The sequence below is a fragment of the Vulpes vulpes genome, chromosome 13 (genome assembly GCF_048418805.1).
Source record: "Vulpes vulpes isolate BD-2025 chromosome 13, VulVul3, whole genome shotgun sequence".
NCBI classification, from domain to species: Eukaryota; Metazoa; Chordata; class Mammalia; order Carnivora; family Canidae; genus Vulpes; species Vulpes vulpes.
In genome coordinates this window covers 24612895-24627738 of record NC_132792.1, presented here as the reverse complement: position 1 = coordinate 24627738, position 14844 = coordinate 24612895, and the positions used below count along the sequence as shown (strand labels likewise).

Below are 14844 nucleotides of genomic sequence, written 5' to 3'. Positions count from 1 at the left end.
ATTTTCTTTATAATATGTTTTTAAGTAAAGATGTTTCATTAACAGGATAATTATAATGCAAATATAATATTTTACAACAAATCATGATGACAGAAATTCAATCATATTAAATAATTATGATTTAAACACAGGCTTTTAAATTTCACTGGCTTTATAAATAGAGAACTTGCTTATCTTAAACCTACTCTGGCACTAATTTCTGATTTTGCACATTAATTTAATAATACATTTAAAATCTCTTTTTCACCCACAAAAGCTTTTGTTCTGTTTAGCTACTTCATGGGCAAATAAGTCAAAACCTATTTCTCTTGTTTGTCTCATTCTACAAAATACAAACTGTCACCCTCAGTTATTCAGTATATTTATTATTTCAAATATCAGATGGTAATTTGTACAGAGGATTGTGATATATTTTCATTCCTACCTTGTTTCACTGTTATACACAGTTGAATCAATCAATAACAATGGTCCTGGCTTACCATACAGTAATGAAATCATAGATTGGCTCTGTTTGAAGGACAGTAAAATTGATGTAGATTCCATTCCCAGGGGGTACTCTCACAAGCCAAAAACAGTCTTGGAAATTAGGATATTCATCGGGATACCCAGGAGAATAAATGGTGCCATTCATTGCAGTTATATTTCCTCCACAAAGAGCTACAGAAATGATATAGAAAAATGTTAAAATGACCATAAACTCATCACAGAGAAAAAGGCAAACATTTCATATCTCTTAAGCAGGCTAAATTACATCTGTGTTATGCTCTTATATTAGTTAAGGTATATAAAATTAGGTTGGCAATCATGAACAATAGTCTGCTTTAATTTGTTTTTCAATATGAGGCATGCTACAGTTATTATTTACTACTCCTAAATTAATAAATTAAATTTTCTTCTGTTTTTTCAAGTATTTATCAATACATACACTGTTTAACTTTCACCTTATATCATGTATACATATAAAACCCTACAAAAGGTTCAAGTGCTTTTTAATTAAAAGGATTTTTAGAGAAAGTAAGTCCAAATTCAGTAGCAATAACTTCATAAGTGACTTATATAAGAATGACTATTAAACACAAGCCCCATGCACCCACCCAGACACACACAAAGGAGAAGCTGTAAAATGTTAATCAACTGCAGTCTCACTTCCAATGGAGGTTAGAACTCCTGCCAATAATGCTAAAATCAGTTATTAATTTTGGAGCCTTAAGGATTTTGATCTGAGAACTAACTATAATTTTCAACTGAAAGAAAGATTGTATATTTAGCATGCTATTTGAAGAGGAAGACAAAAAAGAGTGCCAAGACAAGAATTATTAAACACAGAAGATTATCAGCTAAAACATAGCTTCGAGTTAAGAGCATACCTTCACACCTTGGAAGTGGATGATTCCAATTACGACTCACACCATGAAGGCAAGTGAGAGCTGAATTTCCAATTAGTGTGTATCCAGGGAAACATTCAAATGAAATGGTTTGACCCACAGTAAAATCATTGCCAATTACAAAACCATTTCGAAACGGGCGTGGATCAGGACAGCTTTGCAACTGATAGGCTGGAAAGGGAAAAAGAAAGACATTTTTTCTTTCTGAATATCAGAAGACCACAGATGGGTACTATTTGCAACTTGCCAAATAGAAGAAGTGCTGCTTGTCATTGATTATAAATAGTAATGCAGGTTTATAATAAGTGATGTCAATGGCAATATGATATGAATTTCTTCTCATGTCTATAATTTTCATATATAAAATGTTAGTACAATTCATAAAAATACATTGTTTCTTATTCAATCTATCTAAATTATACATTTTAATGAAACTGTAAACTACTCTTACAGCCACAGTTTTAATCCAACATATTCTGATTCCTTTACATAGAATACAGTTGCTTCCAAGTTACATTGCATGTATGCAGAATAAAATAAGCATATGTGAAAGCCTAATTCTGAGCCTTTTAAATTTTTTTTTACTATTTTTTCTCTAAAAGAAACTATAATATCCCTCTGTTATCTTTCTTCAAATAAGTTATTTAACAAATATAAAATATTGGGAAACAAATTTCCTTATAATATAAATTTTGTACTTCAGTTATCATGATATTTTTGGCACAGTAGTATAACTGCGTGTTTAGTTTCTCACATTCCTCTTGTTCTACATTTTGTGTGAAATCAAAGCTCCTGATTTCTCACTGTGTACTAAAGCCTTTATCCATTGCCTTTCATATAGTAGGTGCTTAATGAACATTGCTGAATAAATTTTGAAGCTATAAACAGTATATATACACATTCATATACACATACCAATATTATTAATATTTGGGACTTTGTTTTCAAGAATTACAAAATTGCATTATCATTAATAAAATTTTAATTACCAGCAATAAGAGGCTATTTTGCTACTGACCATTAAATTCCAAATTCCCCAAATCAAAAAATTGCATTTGCAGTTGAATCAGAAACCCTAAATTTTTTATTAAAATATAACTAATTTTTAAGCGAGATATTTCAGTATTAATCAACAATCCTTTTAAGATATTAAGGGCTTTTTTCTTAGTCTGTGTTTTTCATTTGAGTAAGTATTCCACACATATAGAAATGTCAAAACCAAAGGTGTTATTCCAATTTAATACAAATGTACATCATTTGATAATCAGGAGTTAGAATGTTATTCTATTAAACCCTTTCAAATTTTCATTAGCATTTAAAAGATATTTTTCAGTTTTATTGAGATATAATTGACATACGGTCTGCATGAGTTTAAAGTCTACAAAACAATGATTTGAGTTCTATATATTGTAGTTAGATAATATTGAATAGAATAGACTCACACAAATGTATGATCCTGCAATAACTTTGATAACATTTTAACATTTTTATAACATTATAACATATAACCCTCCTATGCTTTAGTTTATTTTTATTTTTTTAAAGATTTTATTATTTATTTATTTACTTACTTACTTATTCATGAAAGACACACACAGAGAGAGAGAAAGGCAGAGATACAGACAGAGGGAGTAGCAGGCTCCATGAAGGGACCCCAATGTGGGACTCAATCCCGGGACCCCAGGATCACGACCCGGGCCAAAGGCAGGCGCTAAACCACTGAGCCACCCAGGGATCCCCTGTTTTTTAGTTTAATCAGGAAATACAGGAATTTTAAATTTTCAGGAAATTAGATTTTAAATTTTCAGGAGAGAGGTACCTGGGTGGCTCAGTGGCTGAGCATCTACTTTTGTTTCAGGGCGTGATCCCAGGGTCCTAGGATTGAGTCTCACATCAGGTTCCCTGCAGGGAGCCTGCTTTTCCCTCTGCCTATGTCTCTGCCTTTCTCTCTCTCTTTCTGTGTCTCTCATGAATAAATAAGTAAATAAATAAGTAAATAAATAATAAAATCTTTAAAAAATAAAAATAAACTAAAGCATGGGAGGGTAAAATGTTATAAAAGTCATTGCAGGATCATACATTTGTCTGAGTCTATTCTATTCAATATTATCTAACCACAATATATAGAACTCAAATCATTGTGTTGTAGACTTTAAACTCATGCAGACTGTATGTCAATTATATCTCAATAAAACTGAAAAATATCCTTTAAGTGTGAATGAAAATTTGAAAGGGTTTATTTAATAGAATAACATTCTAACTCCTGATTATCAAATCAAGTCTAAATAAAGGTGCTATTTTTTGAGAAAAAAAAATAAAAGGGCAGCCCTGGTGGCGCAGCGGTTTAGCGCCGTCTGCAGCCTTTGGTGTGATCCTGGGGACCCTGGATCGAGTCCCACATCAGGCTCCCTGCATGGAGCCTGCTTCTCCCTCTGCCTGTTCCTCTGCCCCCCTCTCTCTGTGTGTCTCTCATGAATAAATAAATACAATCTTTAAAATAAAATAAAATAAAATAAAATAAAAAGAGTCTGTTTCTTATTTTAAAAAAATCTTCAGGAAAAAGTCATCACCCTATATCAAATACAATACAGGACTTAATTGATTACCAGTAAAAATATTAATTTTGGAAGCAAGTTTTCCGGTAGAAGAACACACTAATTGTATAATATGCATTTTTTCCAAATTCAGAAAGTTCTTAAAATCTAATCGCAAAATCATCCAAAAGTAACACTGCTTCTTCGAATCTGTATGAATTAACCTATTTTCAAAAATGCCATTAGCTCAATGATATAAATGCATAAAAAAGAGATATCATATCAATAACAGTAAAATTCTGTAGCATTTATGCTTTTATTATATAAATAATGCATCTTTTTTAAGGGCACGTTGACTGAACAATGTAGTTAGCAAAGTTTAAATTCTAGTTATACATCATTCAAATAAGAGCATTATTTTAGGAGGCAGAAGGAAAAAAAAAAGGAAGAAGAAGAAAAAAAAAGATGAAGCCTGGTTTAAGGTAAATAGCAAGGTGCTTGGCAGAGGCCCTGAACACCTGCTAGAGAAGGACTACAAATATAGCTCCAAGTCTTCTAGCAGCAAATAAGAAACTTAATCAGTTGCCCAATTGTTTTGAAATAATTAAATTCCTTGAGGATGTGGTTAATTCTGTACTGAGAGGTGGCAGAAATTATTTCCATTTTATGCAAAGGATGATATGTGATATTGTGCTCCTAAGTTATGTATGCAAGCATAATGCAAATTATAATTATTTTAGACATATGTGGTTGGAAGTTATGATGTCTATTTTAACTACTCTCAAATTTCTTTTTGGGTATATGCTTTTATTCAGCAAACATTTACTGTGCTCTTACTGTTCTAGCACTTGAGATATATCGACAAACAAGACAAAGATGCCTGCTCTTGTGGAGCTCACATCAAAAGTATCACATTCTCATAAAATCCTTTAATGATTATGGCTGACATGAAAGTAAGTGTTGTTATTTCAATTAAAAATTGCAGTCATTGGACCTACATTGTATACAGTTTATACATTGTATGAAATATCATAACTTTAAATGTTTGATTTTAAGTCAGACTTTTTTTTTAAATTTATTTATGATAGTTACACAGAGAGAGAGAGAAAGGCAGAGGCACAGGCAGAGGGAGAAGCAGGCTCCATGCACCGGGAGCCCGATGTGGGATTCGATCCTGGGTCTCCAGGACCGTGCCCTGGGCCAAAGGCAGGCACTAAACTGCTGTACCACCCAGGGATCCCAAGTCAGACTTTTAAAATCTGAAATAATATAATCATAAAAATACTTACAATGCACTAAATATTTACTAATGATATACATCATGGCATATATTTTACATTAATTGCATCCTATAAAGTTCAAAACAATTAATCTGGGAGGTGCTATTACTACTTCATCATGCAAATATAGAAATGGAGTGGAGCTCTAGTCTATTTTAGATTGAATGTGGAGGGTCAACATTGAGGCTGAGTCCAAACTCTATTCAAAAAGGATAAAAATTGGGGATCCCTGGGTGGTTCAGCAGTTTAGTGCCTGCCTTGGGCCCAGGGCATGATCCTGGAGTCCCGGGATCATGTCCCACATCAAGCTCCCTGCGTGGAGCTTGCTTCTCCCTCTGCCTCTGTCTCTGCTTCTCTCTCTCTCTCTCTCTCTCTCTCTGTGTGTATCTCTTATGAATAGATAAATAAAAATCTTTTTTAAAAAAGGATAAAAATCTTGCTTAGTGCTATGCAGTAGTTTTATACTGAAATACAACTAATATGATTGTCAAAGTATTTATATTATATTCTCATGAGAATAGAATGGAATGAAGAAATGGCATATTACGCTATCATTGTACAGTGAAAGAAAATAGTTTTACACAGAATACATGAGTACTGTCAAATATCTTTCAATATACTTATTTTAATATAAGAGCAAAGATAAATCTTTGATATCCATTTTGCTCTGCATACCTGCCTTGCCTTGTCTTTCTTAATTTAATTGTGTATTAATACTAATTCAATTCATCTTTCATGGTTAGAATTTTCCAAGGCCTCCGAAAAACATCATTTCCCCAATATAGCTGCCTAAAATTGCATTATTAAAAAAATAAAATCTTCCCCACTGAGGCTTGCCATGGTTTGGGCTCCTTTCTCTTTCTCAAACACAATGCAAAAAATACTTAGAGTTAGTTAGATTGCTAAGAGCTGATTTGGAGCTAAATGAGCTTCCACTTCTTGTTATTCCTCTCACCTTGGTACACAATGTGGAACCCTTGTTTGTTTTGTGAATAGTCACTGTGAAAATACAAACTGGTTTCATGGGTTGTACTAAATAGAGAAGATGGTATTTGAGGACCACTAAGTCGGCCAATAACAGTACTAGTTTCTGAGGATCCACTTCTTACTTCCAAATAATCATGTATCGTTTCTGTAGAAAAATTGACAAACTGGAGATGTACACCTAAGGAAGAAGAGCAAACAACACTACTTTATTGTTTTATCTGATTAAATATGCACACACACACACACACATACACACATATACACATTCATATTAAGGTAATTATACATGTTTCCATTTAGGTGAAGAGGCATACCTGGGCCTTGGGCTTGCTGTTGGCCAGGGCAATTAGCTTTGCCATAGTTTAAAGCAACAGAATACTGTTCTCAAATGCCCACTATTTGTAATAGGAGAATCTCTTTCATTTTACTATAATGTCACCATAGCAAAACTAATTCAAAAAGTGGTTTTCTTGCTCTTTGATACCATTTAAATTGAATTCAGCAATTTTTAGAGGTAAAAAAGTAATTTGGTAAATTTGTGTTTTGCAAAAGTCCAATTTGAGGCCAAAATATGATCACTAAGGTTTTACATATTAACATAATCAGGTTCCACAATTGAATTAGAATTAGTCATTCATCTTTGGGGGATATGTTAATTTCCCCAACATAGCATTTAGAGACATGCAATTTATAAATGTGCTTTTACTACTTTGTTCACCAGAAAATAATGCTAATTTTTATATAATCATCTCCATAAAGTCTACTAATCTTTTTTACATGATGTCATATTGCAACATGGCTCCAAAATTTTTATAAACATAACTAAAATATGAGATAGTGAAATGTTTCAGTGACGGAAAAAATAAAATGAAAGCCACATTGAGGTCTGCTTGCTTAATTTGATTAATTCTCAATTTTAGTGAATTAGAGGGGTTTTTTACAACTATCATTCTCCAAATCGTTATTGCCAAATCTGGCATTTATGGTTTGCTAGACACTCTCTTAAGTGTTTATGTATGCTATTTATTTAATGTTAACTGTTACTCATGAGAATGAAGAAACTGGAGCCCCAAAAAGCTAAACAATATGCTAAATTACATGATGACCTAAAAGAGCTGAAATTCAAACTCAGATACTCTCTTGGATTCTCACTCTTAATAACTACACTGGAATTCTCAACTAAAGGCATATTTTGTTACTGGAAAAAGAGTTCCACGAAAAGTTTTTGTTACATGGGAAAAGATTTCTATGCGCAAATACATTTGGGAAATACTAAAAAGTGGCCTTAAAATATTAATCATGTTTCTGTACAAGTATACAAATTATCTCAGAAATTTTAACATGCCACCTTAAAATGTGAAAATCCAAGAATTGCATATTTCTTTCTAAAAATTTCCCGAGCCTCCTTTTCACAAATTATCTTGTCAATAAGTGTTTTATGAACATAAAAATACTTCTTTAATTTTTGTATATATTCAATCTTTTTTTAAAAAATATAAATCACTTTTCTTGAAATACATTAGAACTAATTTTTGATTCAACTAAACTAAAAAACTAAAAAAAAAACTGAAACTAAAAAAAACAGTATTTAAATGTAATCAAATAGAAACAGTCTCTCTTTAGTCTCTCTTATTTTCATTTCTAAAATAGAGATCTGTGTTATTTCTAATTTTGATGAACTTTTTTTTAAAAAACCAAGCAAGTATTAACAAGAGGTAACTTGAAAATGATCTGATGACACTATTGAAAATATGTTTAATAAATTATTTTAAAATAATTCAGTCAGCTCCAATAGCAATGTGGAATGACCCATCTTAACGGGCTAGTAAAATACACATAAGAATAACCATACAGGTTCAAATCTCTTATTCATTTATATCAGTATCGTTGTTCAGTGAATGGACATAGAATTTGACTATAACTGCAAATTAAGCATATTTCTAAGTAGTAACAGAATAATCCTCATTGGGAAGTCCTCCAACATCTTTCTGTAGCTTCCTGTTTTCCCAAAATCACAGGCTAGTCAAACTGTATTCAGGCTTGTTGAATTCCTTTAGCTTTTTCATTTGCATCTTTCCATGTGTCATTCTGTTTATCTAGAATTTCTTTCCAGTTTCCCACAGACTGACCCTCTTTGTTCGGCTGGCTCTTACTTATCTATGAACTCCTAATTTAGGAATCACTTTCTCTAGCAAGACTTTTCTACATTTCCTGGATTAGGCTGGGTCACTGTACTAATACAATTCTGTAATCTTTATTACAGTTTATTGTAATAGCATATTTGACTGTCCCCTCATCATGACTGTAACTTAACTGGGGAAAGGTACAAAGTCTGTTTCACTATGCTTTTTATTCCCAGCTTAACATAATACTTCAAGTATAACATGTATTCAGTAAGGAATTCTCAAAACCAGTTTTCTGTGAATTTATATAAAATAGTTAACCATGCAAAATTACATAAAATATTTAAATATGAATTTTTATTCTGAGGCCATAGATGTTTTGGGGTAGTAAGGCATGAAATTCAGTCCTCAGTAAGTGGGATAGTACATAATTTCTTAATTGCTCTAAATCCACCAGGTTTGTGTGCACTTCAGGGAGTCTACTCATCCTTGTCTTCTGTGATTTAATAAATAAGTTTATCTTCCATCTAGCATTTCTACTTATGGATATACAGATCCATAGAACATGAAGTTGCAGGAAAATATATGAGTGATAGAAGAGTGAGAAAGAATTTATGAAATGATATATATATATTATGCAATATATCCAAAACACTGGGAATTGTATTATTAAAATTAGAGAAGTATTATCTACATGGGTATTTAAACCCAACATTAGAAATTTTGTACTAATTTTCAAATGTAAAATCTTATTTATTTGCAATGAATGTTAGATAAATTTAATAAATTACCAGAAAATAATTTATATTTGTACTACTTGGTTACAGAAACAAGAAGAGAGTTATAAAAAATATTATACATGAAAATTACATTGAATTTACTACTGCCATATACATCTAAATCAGGATAAGTCCATACAAATCAACTGAAAAATATCATAAATTTATCGGCCTGTCTACCTATCCTCTAACTATGAAATTAGGAAATGCCCATATCTTTTCAATTATCCTAGTATTTCAAGTGAAAGGTGTTTGGTTTAAGCAACCTAATTTGGCTCAAGCAATCCAAATTTCACTCCTCAATGTATAAAACTGTAGGCAATCCCAAAGTAAACTATAATTTGTGAGTTTTTACTAGATCATGATATTTCTTTATAAGGATGCATTAATGATACTGAAAACTCTTTCACATGCTTTTACTATACATACCAAAACCTACGGGCAGCTTTATTGTCCACGTGCAATCTAAACTGCTAGGGTAGTTTCCAGGAAACCCAGGGCTGAGGATCACACCGCTGAAATCTGACATAGCACCACCACACTGAGCTATAAAATGAGAGGTCCCATGTAAGCAGGAGTAGTGGAATAATTTACTTGAAATCATTTCATGTCTTCATCAAATCTGAATTAAAACTGTTTGATATAAATTTTAATATTATCAACTCTCATTCACACCACACACTAGGAATCAAATATAATCAATTGACAATGCATTTTCTAAAATAGCTTAAAAAGACAACATACTTCCTTCCTCAGCAATAAATGCAAGTTAAATCAATTATTGCACAGTAAGAATCAGCTCATGTGCAGTGAATACAATCAAACAAGGAACATATGTCCTTTTCCACAGAGAGTAGTTTATTTCTTATCTGTAAGTATTTCTAGGGATGTTTTCATTCATTACAAAGATGATACAATTTAGAAAAAAATCAAGCCAATAACATCCATTTTAAATACTGTATTCAAGAGGGAACCATTTCCCCAGCCTTCCCTCCTCCTTCTTTGTGTGAGAAAGTTAAAGAATTTTAAGAAAAAGATTAGTTTCTATTGGAGATTAGTTTCTATTGGTAATATGTGATGGATTCACATATTAGACATGGGATATGGCGGTCCTTCTTCCTAAAATAATTTAGACAAAGACCAGGGAAATGAGTGAAAAAGAAATAAAAATGTTCTCTAATTTTACTACCCATTTACCTTTATATTTATATTTTTTTCTTCTGCAGAAAAATACATATGTGTGTGTGTGTTTATACAGGTATGTATGTATATAACGAAAATAGGCTTATTCTGTGAATCATTGTAAGCCTTTTTATACTTAACTATGTATTGTAAACTTTGGTTATATCACTGAATATCCCTTGTAATGTTCACTTCTTTTTTTTTTTTTTAAAGTCTATCCCCCATTACTGGACCCTTTAGTTACTGGCTATTTTTCACTATAATACCTACTACCACTCTGAATGCCTTGTGTGTTCCAGATTCAGTGTTAAATACTTTAAATACAATCTCTCATTTACTTCTCACATTAGGCACATGAATTCAACATTATTATCCCCATTTAAAAGGTGAGCACACAGAAGCTCAAAGAATAATATACTTGCCCCACATAGATATTGTACCTTAATTGAAATTTGTATATAAATATACTGGATATCAAAATCTAGTAAGTATTCCACATAGTTTTACATAATGTTTTTTCTGTATAGTGAAATCTAATATTTCTAGTTAAATTTTATTATATTATCACTTCCATCTAATGCTTTCCTTGAAAATAATGTGCAATGGAAATGCAGATTTAATTTAAAAAATGTAACACTTCACCTAAAAAATTAGTAATTTTGTAAGAGTAATAATTGGTGCTACTAACAATACAGTAAGATAAAAAGTGTCCTATAATACTGGGATGATATTTAAATTGATGCAACCTTCCAGAAGGCATTATTTATCAAAGTTTTAAACAGTTATATGCAATGACATAATTAATCTATTTAGGTAAAATCCTAAGTAAACAATTAGAGAACTATTGAAAAAATGCAAAAAACTAAACTCTAATGAAAAGAAAATAATTACACAACGTAGACCATGTCATGTGCCATGAAGCCATTTTTAAATATATTTGATAAAGCTTATAAATGATTTACATTTCTTCAACTTACCCAAACAAATTGGAATTGGATAATTCCATCTTCTTACAGGTCCAGGCATACATGTAATGTGAGAATGACCCTATATAAAAAAGATGATGCAGTTCAGTACACATTTGAAAAAGATTAAATTAAATAAAGCATAGTGAATGGTCATTATAAAAACAGCTTAAATATATATTGTTATTTTTAATATTTTTTAAACTTTTGCTGGAATTCTCAGTATGACTTAACATAAGAAAAGTAATTATACACACATGATAAAATGTACAAAGTGACATGATCCTGGTAAAAATATTAAGACTCCAAATCACATTAGAATTGTAGTTTTTAAACTTAAATTTTCTATTGAAACCTGTACTACTGAAATATTGTAATTATGCAAATGAAATGACTACATGCATATCTGTTTATAATAAATTGCTATAATAATCAAAGTGAGATAAATTAAAGCATAACTAAAAATACTTCATAAAAATATTAAAATGAGTCAATTAAGATATATTAAATTCTAAATTGAAATTTAAGGGACACCTGGGTGGCCAAGTGGTTGAGTGTCTGCCTTTGGCTCAGGTCATGATCCTGAAGTCCTGGGATTGAGTCCTGCATCAGGCTCCCCCAGAGGGAGCCTGCTTCTCCCTTTGCCTATGTCTCTATCTCTCCCTGGGTCTCTCATGAATAAATAAATAAAATATTTTAAAAAATAAATTGAAATATAAAGTCCAGAAATATCTGATTGTACTTCTGAGACTAATAATTTATAAATCTAATGTTAAAGACTATAAATCATTAATTTTTAATTTTGCTTTCCCTAAGGAATTTATTTACTTAACATATGAAATAGTGTCTGCCTGATTTTATTTTTCTGTAGGTACTTAATAGATCTACTCTTTAGGGGGACTTGTAAGCAGCCATAAATTTGAGACCCTCTAAAATATATTTGTAGTTGATATTCACTAATTTTGAAAATTTATTATCAAGGAAATTTCACTTAATGCTTTAAGTGGCACCTCGTTCTTATTTTCAAATTCTAAAGATCCAGGATTTGAATTATTACATCCTATGTGAATAGAAAGAAACATGTGAAGATTAATTTTAATTCAAATATAATTCTTGGTTACTTGTGAACAAACCATATTTAGTCCATTCCAGTAATTTATCTCATGGATATGTTTTATGGACAAAAAGAATAGCCTTTTGACTTAAGGCTACACTATGAAGTCTGAAATCAATATTGTTTTAAAACTCTTGGGATTATCAAATATTACTCTGTTAAAATACTCTGAAAAAGCATTGCATGTCAAAAAATAATTTAAAAATAGCCTTACCTGTAGAGAATATCCTTGATCACACTGAAAAGATACCACATCACCAACCATATACCTGTCTCCAATTTTCATTCCACTGCTAGGAGTTTGTGGTTCAGGACAGGAGTCCAAACCAATTGCTGAGAATATTTAAAGATAATAGCATAAGTAACTTTCAAATAATGAATGTTTAAATTATGCATATTAAATTACTAGAATCAAATACTGGTATCATTAAAACTAGGTTTTACATTGGGCCATTAAGAATGTTCTATGAATACTATTTAAGTGTGGACAAGATTAAACCATAGTTGGTAAACACTGTAACATAAAATTATTTCTTGGAATTTTCATGGCACCAACCATTTAATAATGATGTGATTACACTTAAAGTCTCTTCCAACTCAGAGTCTATATGTATCCTACTATAAAACAAAAACTAAAAATTCCTAAAAGGAAAATCCCTAAATAAAAACAAAACAGTAACTTATTGTGAGAGTAAAATGAAATCATATTTGTAAGATATTCTTAATAAAATGACAAAAAATTATTTGCTATTTTGTCTGTGTCACCTAGTTCCTTCTTCTTTCACACAAAATGGACTTTTCAATTTGTGAGACATATTCTGAGAGATACTTACTACATATAAAATACTTTAAAATGTATTTTTAAGTAAGATTTATTCTCCAAATATACTATAATTAAAAAGGAGAAACACATGTAGTTCATTGAGACCTGAAAAGTTTAGGTGACACTTGAAATCAGTTATTTCTGAAAGAGGAGATAAATCCAAACACTTGCTGTTATTTTTACTCTAACCATATATTTTCAAAATAGGTGAATTAAAGCACATTAAATATGTTGTTTTCCTAAAATGAGTTACTTGAAGTCTGAAAAAATTGTGGTTTTTTGCCAAATTTTTTTTTCAAATCTGTGAATGTACTATTAAGAACTTTGTTTACCTTTAATAAAAACCAATGTTTACTATCCAATTCCTTGTAATTCACATTTGAAGCTAATTTAATGCATGTTTAAAATTACAGGAAGAGGCAGTTACCACTCCAAAGTCACTATATATGTTCATTCATTTCATGAAAAAAGTATTAAAAATAAATCCTGGGCAGCCCTGGTGGCTCAGCGATTTAGCCCTGCCTTCAGCCCAGGGTGATCCTGGAGACCCCAGATCGAGTCCCACGTCAGGCTCCTGCATGGAGCCTGCATCTCCCTCTGCCTATGTCTCTTCCTCTCTCTCTCTCTCTCTCTCTCTCTCTCTCTCTCTCTCTGTGTGTGTGTCTCTCATGAATAAATAAATAAATAAAATCTTTAAAAAATAAAAATAAAAAATAAAAAAAATAAATCCTAAAGAAGTACAATACTTCAGACATTCCTTTACTTCTTGATATTTTCCTTTAATGGATGTTCTCATGGTACCACTTTCTACATTCCTTTGTGGTGTTTAACATAAACTAATAATGAATAAATAATTATGAAATTAGTTTTTCAATATTTATTTCCCCCTCAGTGAAGAGAAACTCCTTAAGAGCAGCTTAGAGCACAGCTTCTTAAGGAAGCATTAAATAAACTGGTTGATTGGATGAGTGAATAGTATGAAAAAGAATGTGAACCCCTATTTTGATAACTTCTTAATAAATACTAATGTTTAGCTCTGGAAAGGGAAGATACTTTAATAACACAGTGGTCAGAGAAGACAAAAAGCATTCCAAATTAGGTCACATTTAGGGATAGAAAATGTGTTAAAGGAATAACTTGATAGAATTTATGATTAGATCAGAAAGGAAGGCAATGAAGAATAAATTGGTCATTTGGGAATGCATTTGAGGAAGTCCTAGGGGCAGTTAAGTAAGTCTATGGATTAGAGTTCCAATGCTTATGTTTCGATTAAGCTAGGTCTTAAACATACATCATACTCCATACTTCTTGATATTTTGTAATGTTAAATTTAGGGACCTAGGCAAGATAAGTCACCATTACATTATGACCTACTTTTAACATGTTAAGGGTTAATGTCTCATTTCCCCAAACAAATTTTGAGATCCGAGATGTGAGACTGTCTTATATTTGTTTTAATCTCTTTTAATAACCACTAATTGACCTTATAATTTAAATTTATCTTATTTCATAGAGCTCTTTTCAGGAATTAATGAGTATCCCAAAAAGGGGAGTTATGATATAAACATATATGCCTTGTAAATAAGATTTCACCTTCCTTTGGTACAATCTTAGTTTTTTGGAGTCCTGAACAGTACATTTATTACTCTTTACCACTAAGGTCACTCTTGCA

At 31.3% G+C, this 14844-nt stretch overlaps 1 protein-coding gene across 2 annotated transcripts in view; it reads right to left on the bottom strand.

Moving 5' to 3' along the window:
- Positions 1–14844, bottom strand: part of CSMD3 (CUB and Sushi multiple domains 3) — a 1174336-nt gene that overhangs the window by 111131 nt on the left and 1048361 nt on the right. For both annotated transcript variants that reach the window (XM_072734033.1, XM_072734032.1), the window contains 6 exons: positions 12564–12682; positions 11248–11317; positions 9518–9634; positions 6155–6364; positions 1368–1556; positions 480–657 (listed from right to left, as the gene is read on the bottom strand). In XM_072734033.1, coding sequence (XP_072590134.1) covers positions 480–657; positions 1368–1556; positions 6155–6364; positions 9518–9634; positions 11248–11317; positions 12564–12682 — 883 coding nt within the window. The remainder of the gene's footprint in view (positions 1–479; positions 658–1367; positions 1557–6154; positions 6365–9517; positions 9635–11247; positions 11318–12563; positions 12683–14844) is intronic.